This window comes from Dipodomys ordii, unplaced genomic scaffold (assembly GCF_000151885.1).
Source record: "Dipodomys ordii isolate 6190 unplaced genomic scaffold, Dord_2.0 Scaffold157, whole genome shotgun sequence".
In the NCBI taxonomy this organism is placed as follows: domain Eukaryota; kingdom Metazoa; phylum Chordata; class Mammalia; order Rodentia; family Heteromyidae; genus Dipodomys; species Dipodomys ordii.
This window is the reverse complement of record NW_012267373.1, coordinates 1,311,991-1,322,979: the sequence shown is the minus strand read 5'-3', so window position 1 is coordinate 1,322,979 and position 10,989 is coordinate 1,311,991. Positions and strand designations below refer to the sequence as shown.

At 37.6% G+C, this 10,989-nt stretch overlaps 1 protein-coding gene across 1 annotated transcript in view; it reads left to right on the top strand.

Annotated features, from left to right (window-relative positions):
- Nus1 (nuclear undecaprenyl pyrophosphate synthase 1 homolog (S. cerevisiae)) overlaps positions 1–8,039 on the top strand; it is a 24,715-nt gene extending 16,676 nt beyond the window's left edge. The window contains exons 6-8 of the mRNA XM_013032779.1: positions 916–1,065; positions 3,979–4,078; positions 7,490–8,039. Of these exons, the coding sequence (XP_012888233.1) occupies positions 916–1,065; positions 3,979–4,078; positions 7,490–7,580 (341 nt within the window). The 3' untranslated portion in view covers positions 7,581–8,039. The remainder of the gene's footprint in view (positions 1–915; positions 1,066–3,978; positions 4,079–7,489) is intronic.
- Positions 8,040–10,989: the final 2,950 nt, after the last annotated feature.

The following is a 10,989-nucleotide window of genomic DNA, read 5'->3' as shown; positions in this document are numbered from 1 at the left end:
GTGTGTACACTCTGGGCCTGGACGCTGGCTCTGTGCTCTTCAGCTAGAGGTGAGCGCTTTACCTCTTGAGCCACAGCGCCACTTCTGGTTTTCTAGTGGTTTATTGGAGATCAGAGTCTCACGCACTTTTCTGCCCAGGCTGGCTTTGAATCGTGATCCTCAGATCTCAGCCTCCTGAGTAGCTAGATTTCATTTACTTATTTTGGTGGTGGTGGTACTGGAGTTTGATCTTAGGACTTCATGTTGTCTGCCACTTCAGATGTGTCCTCACCTCTTAATTTTTTCAGGTGAAGTTTTCTGCTTTTCTGTCTTGGCTGTCATTGGTCCTTGATCTTCCTAACCAAGGAGATCAAGCTGTGATTACAGGCATTCATCATATAGTCTCGCTACTCCACATAACCCCTCAAACCTTCTATGCTCCTCTCTACCTCCCAAGTAGCTAGGATGGTAGGAGTGAGCTACATGCCCTATCTTAAAATTTTGGACTTCTGACAGTGACCTGTTATCAGAATCCTAGCTCCACTGACCGTGCATTCTTATGCATTCCTTTTATTCCATGTTTCTACTACTATTATTGTAGATGGAATTTTAGATGAATGAAAATTGTTAGCTAGCCTATAATTAAAATTCTTATAATGCAAAGAATATATTCACAATAAAAGGTCATTTTGAGGACCTGGAGAAGAAGGCAGTCTAAAAATACATATGGTAATGTGATTTGGGATACATGGGTCCTGTCAGAGGAAAGTAGCTAAGTATGCTTTGATACTGAAATTGAAGAACTGAAGTGGTTCTTGCTTCTATAAGAACTGTATTTTTTGTTTTGGTTTGATCTTAACTATTTTGTAAAACTGATTGTGAAACAAACTTGGAAGAATATATTTTTTAAAGTACTTTATTTGTGTTTCCCTGCAGTTTTAAATTGCCATTTGGTAGTGAAGGTGCTGTCCCCAGAAGATGGAAAAGCAGATATTGTGAGAGCTGCTCAAGACTTCTGCCAGTTTGTAGCCAAGCAGCAAAAGAGAGCCACAGATTTGGATGTAGATATGTTAGACAGTTTACTTAGTAAGTCATACTGTGTTTTCAGTTTTGTCTTGAGTATAGTAGTATGAAAGAAAAATATTTAGTAGGTTCTTTTGATCCTATAAAGCCTGATTTTTATTGTCATTCCCTTATAGTTCTGATATTTAAAGAAAATGCTATAAAAATGTGAAAATGCTTTTCAGATAATGATGTTGTAGTTTGTTTACTTATATGAGGACATAATGGTTAAGCAAAGAATTCTTGAACATTTGTAGTGATGAGTATTCTTGGAAATAGGAATGTTATTATAATAACATATATATTATAATAACATTGTGTATTATACAGAGGGGCTACTATTTCATAAGTCAAGTAATAAGTACTTTTCTCATTTTTGGACAGTGTCACCCCTTCCTTTACTTTCCCCCAGTTTCTTCCTTCCATCCTTGCCCACAAGTTACATAGATAATTTTCTACATAGTGTATACTGAATTGTATGATTGCATTTGTTCTTCCTTTCCTGTCCTCATCCCTCCCTCCCTCCATCCCTCTCCTTTCCTCTTACCCTCTTTCTCTCCTTTTCTGCACCACACCTTTGCTGTCCCAGAAACAATAAAAGCAAAAAACAACATAACACCTTCACCACCACCAATAAAAATTGTATCCATTTCTTGGAATTTGTATAAGTACTACATTTTTTTGATCCATCCTTGTATTATAGTGTATTTGGGCTGTTTCCATAACTTGGCTATGTGCTGCTGCTTTAAAATTTTTTTTCTTTCTTGTTTTCTTTCTTGTACTGAACATTGAACCCAAGACCTTGTACATTTTAGACAAACATCTACTACCACTGAGCCATATCACATCCTCCAAGCTCAGTCTGCTTACTTCATGGTGAAAAAAATCTGGGTTCTGTTGAGATGGTGTGGAAAACAATTTGTTGGTAGGCTGAAGATGTGAGAAGCCTTTGATTATCACACCACATCTGTTATAATAGTGACCCTTTAACTTTGTTTTTAAATAGTTGAAACACCCATGTCCATTTCTCATGGGGAACTCAGTTCATAACATAGATAAAATAGCCACGTGCTTGTCAGATTGGGAATAGTCCTTATTCTCCCTTCAAATTACTTGGTCTTTCTTTAGGGAACACTGAAAATATTTGTACCACTTATCTAGGGGTTGGTTTTTCTGGATATTTAGCTGGAAAATATGAGGCAAGGATAGGGTTTCATTGTGACATCTCCATTCATAACAACGTACACTGATCAACCTCACCTCTTCTGTCACTTCTTTTTTCATTCTGCTCCCCTTCTTAGGATAATTTCAGCAAGTTTCATTGTTGTGTTTTCATACATTCATCCTCACTCATCCTCAGTTAACCCTCACTGTTCTCACTGTGCCCACACCCTAGAGTTTTTGTTTTGTTTTTTTGCTCTTTATATATCTGTATATTAATCCTTTTATCTGTTGAATAGGTGGTGAAGGTTTTCTCTCATTCTGTGGGTTGGTTTTGGTAGATATTTCTTGTACTATGTAGACACTGCCTTATTTGTCAATTCTTGTTATTTATTTAGTGCTGGTCCTAGGACTTGAACTCAGGGCCTAGGTGTTATCCTTGAGCTTCTTTTGCTCAAGGCTATCACTTGAGACACAGCTTTACTTCTGGCATCTCTTTTGTAGCTTACTGAGGAGCTAGAAATCTTCTAGACTTTCCTGGCTTTCAACCATGATCCTCAGATTTTAGCCTCCTGAGTACATAGGTTTGTAGGTGTAAGCATTTGGTGCTCAGCTGAGCCATGGGTGCCCCACTGTAGTTCTGTTGAGAAAATTATTACGTTTGTCTCTAGTTTACAGAGTTTCCTCCATGTTTTCAAATATTAGACTTAGATTTCATGTCTAATTTGAAGTTGTAAAGTGAGAGATAGGAGTCAAAATCATGATAATTTTATGTCTTTCCTTATTTGAACTCCTTTTGTTTCTTTCTCATGCCTTACTGCTCTGGCTGGGAATTCTAGCATTATGTTGCATAAGAATGGGAGAATGAAAAAAAAAAAAAGAATGGGAGAATGGGGGTGGGTATGGTGTTGGGGGGGTGGGGAGATGGGAAGGGATGGGAAGGGGAAACAAAGGAGGAGGCAACAATGCTTGATAAGAAATGTACTCATTATCTTGCCCGTGTAATTGTAACTCCTCTGTATGGTTTTTTCACAATTAAAAAAAAAAAGAATGGGAGAATGGACACCTTATTACCAATTTTAGGGAAAATAATATGATGTTGCCTATAGTTTTGTTTTGTATAGCCCTTTATTAAGTTTACATACATTTTTTTTCTGAGAGTAGTTTTTTTTTTTTTTTAACTGGGACCTGAACTCTGAGCCTTGGCACTATCCCTCAGCTCTTCAGCTCAAGGCTAGCGCTCTACCACCTGAGCTATAGGGCCACTTTTGTTTTTTTTCTGCTTATGTGGTTCTGAGGAAATGAACTCAGGGCCTCATGCATGCAAAGGCAAGCACTACCACTGAGCCACCTTCCCAGTCCCGAGAATAAGTAGTTTTATAGGTTGTTTTCTTCTCTGAAATAATTTGATTCTATGGCTAAAATCAGCAGTTATACCTCAAGAACAGTGCCTTTCCCAGGAGCCAACTTAGCACTTACATTGGGGGTACTTACCAGGGAGTATTTACTGGGTTTAGGGGAGGAATTGGACTTTCTTCTTTCTCAAATAATTAGTTCAATTAAATGGAGTTAGGAGAAGATTTCCACATTTGCACTAAACATAGATATTAAAGTATACGGAAGGAATGGGATGGGAAAGACAGAAGTATTTTGAAGAGAATAGATCTGTAAAACAGGCCAACTTAACAAATTTTTCCTTTCAGCTTTTTTCCCCCAGCTTTTTTTTTAACAGCAAGCAGTATATATTAACTTCATGTGTGTATCTTTATTTCCAAGGTTCAAATGGTTTCCCTGATCCTGATTTAGTATTGAAGTTTGGTCCTGTGGACAGCACATTAGGTTTTCTTCCCTGGCAAATCAGATTGACTGAAATTGTGTAAGTACTCTTGATGTTGATTTGGCAAGTGATTGTGGAGCCCACTGCTGTTCTAAATCTGAAGGGAACTCCCAAAGAATATATAATACTCCTAGTTTTTTTGTATTTAGAATACCAGTGGGAAGCACAGGGATGGGAAGAGAAACAAAAGGAAACTGGAATATGTAGTAAAGAGACAGGGAATTGGCCCCACTAGAGCAGAATGTTAGACAGTAGTGTGAAAGGAAATGAAATAGTCAAAATTTGGAAGGTTTTAAATATTAACATAAAGACTGCGTTTCATAGTAGACGGGGTGTGGGAAAGAGTTTAGCCTGTGAGTAATATAATAATGATATTTGGGAAGATGTGTTTGGAAATGAATTGGAGAAAGGATGAAATAAAAAGACAAATGAAGAGATCATCATTGTAAGTTAAGAAAAAATATAGTGAAAGGAATGAAATTGTTTATTAAAACCACATTTGCCAAACTGTTTTCTTCTGGTACTGGGATTCGAGCATAAGCCTTTGGACTGCTTACCTTACCACTTGAACCATGCCTCTAGTGCAGCCTTTCTCTGAAAGTCCCCTTAGGCTTGTCTGTTAGAAGAGTATTTATTATGATTGCATGCCTATACTTTACTAATTGTAGAAAAAGCTAGAGAATAAATGACTTTTTTAAAGCCTAAGTTATGGGGTGAAGAATATTGTTATTGAAAGGAAATGAAGTGGAGGGAGATTGATGTTTGAAGGGGGGATATGAGTGATTTTGAGCCATTGTCTGTAACAGGAGAGATGAACATATTTATTTGAGATCATTAAAGTATACAGAGGGGTCCTTCAAGAAATGTAGAAACTGAAAGAAGGGAAAACCTATATAAAGAGGCAGAAGAGATGTAATACGTTAGAAAAAGGAAGAGCTGTAAATCATTGTACAGGGGAAGAAATGGGACAAGACCTTGTTGAAGCTTGAAATAAAGTGGAATGATAGTCTCTAAACTCTGGGGGTCCTTAGAGGAGGTGTGTGTCTCTTACCTTTGTTAAGGATTCACTGGTCATTTCAGGTGCCTCCAGGTGGGCTCCAAGAATGGCATCATCTGTCAGCCTGTGAACTTGAGGGAAGTTCACTCAAAGTGGGGAGAGAAGAATGTGTTTTAGAACAGATAAGATTTTAAAATCTGTATTTATAAAATGGACATTTTATTGTGGCATTGAGGATTTAAAGAAGTAACAGAGAAGGGCTGGGAAGGTGGCTCAGTGGTAGAGTGCTTGCCTTGCATGCATGAGGCCCTGGGTTTGATTCCTCAGCACCACATAAGCAAAAAGAAAAAAAGCCAGAAGTGGCACTGTGGTTCAAGTGGTAGAGCGCTAGCCTTGAGCTGAAGAGCTGAGGGACAGCACCCAGGCCCAGAGTTCAGGCCCCAGGAGCGGACCCCCCCTCCCAAACAAAACCAAAAAACAAGTGACAGAACTAGCATTGGGAGAACTAGCTTTCCCACGGACCCATGTTCATCTGTCTGCCATGTTACATTGAGGTCTGCTTGGTGTTTGTCTATACTCTACCAGATAGAGCACCATGGTGCCCCAGTCATTGATGGAGAAATAGAGGGTAGGGCTTTGATCAACAGACTGTAATAGCAAGATGTCAGAGGCGGGAAGGGGTGGGGTGTGTAATGTCACTCAGTGCTTCTGGAAGAATGATGAGAGATGAGGCTTTTAGGAGGACATTTGAAGGAAGCTTAGCAATAACAATGTTATTATATGCCTCATTGAGGATAGTATTTGAGTGGAGTGAATAAAACAAAAGGATTAGCATATAATCAGTCCTACTACTTAGAAGGAAGAGATTAGGAGGCTTGTGGTTAAAGGCCATTGTATGCAAAATATTTTTGAGACACCCCTCCCCCTGTTCTAAAACAATAGCTGTGTGAATTGGCATATGCCTATAATCCTAACTACTTTGGAAACCAGGAGTTTATGGTTCAAGGCCAGCCTGAGCAAAAAGTATGCAAGATCCTATCTCAACCAATAAAAGACTGGGGGCTCAGTGTTGGGTATCTCTCATCTCCCTGTGGGAGGATGAGATCAGGAAGATTGTGATCCAGACCAGCCTGGGAAAAATGTAAGACCCTGTTTCAAAAATATTCTGAACAGACCTGGAGGCTTAAGCTCAAGTATTAGAGCAGCTGCCTAGCAAGAAAGGAGACCCTGAGTTTATTCTGGTGAACTGCCTTCCCACCCCAAGAGATGAGCGATAGCAGAGATAAGACATGTTATTTGATGTTATTACGAGATGAATAGGAATTAGGAAGTAGGTGGCTTGATTCTAAGTTTCTAGCGGTCAGAGGAAGGATAGTGAAAGGCATAACTAACTAGAAGTTATAGTAGGAGTTGTTTCATGGTAGGTTGGCAGGTTTAGTCTTCTTTGTTTTTTGCTTAGGTTCAAGGCTTGTGCTTTCTAGTTGGGTACTTACTACCTTTTGCTGTAGGTTATTTCTCAGATAGGGTTTCACACTTTTGCTCACACTAGCCTTGGACTATATGCTACTTAAGACCTGTGTAGTTGCAGACAGCAATCTCTACACTTGACTGGAATGCTGAATACCACTCTTCTAATCTGATCCCGTGTATACCTTTGTCACTAACTGGAATTTCCAAGCCTCACAATTAAGCTGAATTAAAGATTTTTTTCATGGCAATTATTGACAACATTGGGGGGAGTCCAGGAGCCTTTGGTTGTGTGAGCAGTTGGAAATGGTGGGGTTGAATTTCATTGTTGGTTGCCTACCATATAGCTTCAGTTTGTGGGGATGCTGTACAGCTAGCTTTGCCCTGTGTTCAAGTTGGCCTTAATAAATTGTTAAGATACTCTGACCACAATATTTTGTTGTTGTTTTCTGCCAGAACTGAGGTTTGAACTCCAGCCTTCAAACTGGCTTGGCTTGCTTTTGCTCACATGGGGCTTTACCATTGGAACTATGGCTCCAGTCTGGCTTTTTTTCTGGTGAATTAGGAGTGGACTTTGATGAACTTTTCTGCTCCAGCTGGTTTTGAACCTTGGTCTTTCGGATCTTAGTCTCCTGAGTAGTATTACAGTTGTGAGTCACTAGTGACCATGAAGTTCCTAACGTGGGTTTGTGTGAGATCTTTCATAGATCTCTAGTTTTTATTAATTCAGGCTTTTGCTTTGATAGATAATGACTCAACTCACTACAGATGCTTTTCTCTTATGGAAAGAAAGGAAGATTCATTTTTATTTGAACTGTTTCACAGTGTTTGACAGTCTTTTAGTAGAATTGTTTTGGCATATTCTGCTTAAGATTTGTAACCACTTTTGATCATCATTCTCAGGTCCCCCACCTCCTTCCCCCCGCCCACAGTTCCCAAATTACAGTGTATCATCTAATTACCTTTCCCCTGTGCTTTCTTTCCAGCTCTTTGCCTTCCCACCTAAACATCAGCTATGAGGACTTTTTCTCTGCCCTTCGTCAGTATGCAGCCTGTGAACAGCGTCTGGGAAAGTAATGATCCCTGGTTGTGTAATTTGATTTCAGGCTTTTGGAGAAAAGGACTCAAGTGACTCTGATGTTTACAAAGCACCTATGAAACCCTGTATACACCTAGTTCATATTCCTCATAATTTATCAACAAACACAAAAAAGTGTCTTACTTGAGAGTGAATGAGTGTGTGCGTGTGTGTATGTGTGTGTGCGCGCGTGTGGAAATACACTTATAAATGGGGGTAGTGTTGGAGAAAGAATACACAAACCTGCAACTTGGAACAAAAATAGCAGCAATGTTTTAGGAGCTGAGTTTTCAGATTAAAGGCTTCAGCCCCTGCCACTTCCCTGTTTCTGTGGGGAGAGGAGGGAATGATTGGAGCTGTTTTAGTTGTTGTTTGGTGTTGAAGAAGGAATACCTTTTGTCCAGTCTTTTTGTAGTGACCAAACTTTGATTTCTAAGAATAATATATGAACTTGTTAAATGGAAACATTCTGAGTTTAAGGAGCTTCAGAGAAATGAAGTTATTCAGAGTGTCCTTATTGTCAGGCAGAGGGAATACCTGTCTTCAGCTGTCCGTCCATTTCATTTCTTAGTACTGTTGCTCTGGTGTCTATTCTGAGTGGTAAAGCTCATTTGAAAAAGAACTCATACACTGAAATACAAAGTTAAAATTTTTAATTATTAAATTCTTAAATATTGAATTAGTCATAATCAAATCAATAGGGCAAATGTTATAATCTTAAAAGTCAAGGTAAAAAATTTCCTAAAAAGAGGAAAGTAAGTTTTGATTTTTTTAAATGAATAGTATCCGTGTAGTGCCCAAAGTTATTTTAAAAATATTTCCATGTACTGTTTCTATTTAAAATAAACATTTGACAAAAGTTACCTCCCCCCCTCCCCAACCTGCCCTAAAGTAACTGGTTCCTCTTTGGAATAACACTTGGGATTTTTATTCACTAAATCCCAATGGTAATTTAGTATAAAAGATAAGTACGATTTGAGGCCTGTATAGGATATAAAAGTATTACCAGAGTCTGTGAAGATAATTTAATTTTCCATGTTCTCTTTCATGGCAGAGAACAGCACTGGTTCTGTTATTTTTCAAATGAATAAGTGATTTCTTGATATGTGTTTTAATACTATTCCCTCATTGCTGATCCTGGAACAGAAACTATTTGTATTTAATGGACGTTTTTCCAAAAAAAATTATCAAGAAGTGTACAGTGCTTATGTACATTTAGAATGGATTAGCTTAAATACTAGGTCTCAGAAGTCTGCAAAATAACAATGGAAGGCTGGATATAGAAAGCATGGTCTGGAATTGCTTGCCAGATTCTAAAGTGATGAAGAAAAAATGTTTCAACTTTGAATTACAAAACCCCATTTATGATTTTTAAAACATACTTGAAATAAAAATGATTAAACTAAATTTTGGTCCAGTGACATTACTTCACAATTCAGTTGTTTGTACAACTTTTTGTAGTGTCTTATTGAATTCATTGCCAAAATTTTGTGTGAAATTATAACTTTATTTGAGAATTTCCTGCTTCTTTCCCCTGTAATGTGATCCATATCCTATTGGGTTTCTTTTGCAGGGGGGAATAAGGTTAGTTTATGACACCTTGTGCCTCTGATAGGCTTGATGATGTAAGTGCCATTTAGAAACTTTCTGGAGTCTATAGTTTTAAAGAATTCAAGTGAATGGTTCTAATTGAAGAGATTTAATTTTGTTAAAATGAATCTAGTCAAATTATCCATTGAGATATAACCTAAGTCCTGAAAGATTTCAGTTTTTTTTGCCTTTCTCCCATCTTATGATAGTATGTGCACAGCAAAAATAAATGTATGTGACTAAGGTCTGTTGTCATAGGAAGAGGGCTTTAAAACAAGCGACTAAGATTTTGCAGTCAAGTATAGGAGGAGCTCAACTGCTAGTTCAGTCTCTACAACTCATAGCACTGGTCATTCAAGAACTGCCAAAATCATCACAAATTCTGCATCATAGGGCTCCCTTTGCACTCCCGAGAGGTGGTGATAACTGGAAGGAAAGTAGATGGTCTCATGGATGGAAGATTGTTTTACATTATTCTTGACACTCCCCACAGTGGCTTGATAGGTGGAAGCTTAGAGCACAGCAAGATGCTAGAGGATTTTAATCCCATTCCCAATTCTGGTTGTGTTTTGCTTCTTGAAATTTAGTTGGTTGCTATTACAAAGTTTAAAGGCTGGTTTTAATGTGAATAGCAAATGGTGGTGTATTGTGACTAAGGCTTGAAAATGCCTCTTTCAGAGGAAAATATGACATTAATGAACAGTGCCGTGTGCACTGTGCATACTTACAGTTTAATCTTGGAATGTATGTTTCTTAATTAGCTCCCACCTCTTGTGTGAAGGTCTGATGCGCAGTCAGTTAACTTGTGATGTTTTGTATGGCTGTTGACCGTGGCAATATGTAAATACATGTACAGCAAGTTTTTATGATTAAGGAATCAAATTTATTGAATTTATTATTGAAAGTTGAAACTTAACATGTATGAATAAAAACCAATAAAATATACTCTTTTCATGGATTATAGTATTAATGGAATGTTACATTTATTCTGAATATTTAGGAGCTACAAAGTATAGTGAGAAACTCATGACTAGAATCATACTATTTTGTTTTTAGATGGTGTGTTGATTGAAATGTAGTCTCTCGTTTTTACTAGGTTAAACACTTGACATCTTTCAATGTTACTTAAATTTAGCTTTGTCTAATTCATATTAATTTAAATATGAATTGACTTGCTGAATATGAAAATGACAATTAAAAAATGTAAATGTGTACCCTCTACAAAAGCAATTTAATAGTTCTTGCTAAAGCAGGAAATTGAATGGTAAGAACTGTGGTCTGTCTTATACTTTATAGAGCACTTTCTGACTTTAAGACCTTGTAAGACAGAGTTGATTTTTTCATGCATACTTTTCATCTAAATTCAAGATTGTCAGAGGTCACATTTTAACTCTGGTTGATAACAAATGCCTATACCAAAATGTACTGTAGTAAAAGTTCAAGATGGTTTGAGGTAAAACTCAAGAAAATTAATTTACTGTCAGCAATTGCCAAAGATCTTAACTGATAGAATGTAAAAGGATAAAATTGACAGAAAATGGGGATTCAAAAAGAATTTACTTGGGATTTTAAAAAGTATTAATGATACAAGAAATAGAGGATCCATATACAAAAGCGAAAATACCTCCATTATATTTTTGATGACAGTTCTTCCAGAATTTTTTTGTACTTTTATCTATTTTAAACATGCAAGTTTAACAAAGATTCTTTTAAAAGTATGAACTTGGGCTGGGAAGGTGGCTCAGTGGTAGAGCGCTTGCCTTGCATGCATGAGGCCCTGGGTTCGATTCCTCAGCACCACATAAGCAAAAGAAAAAA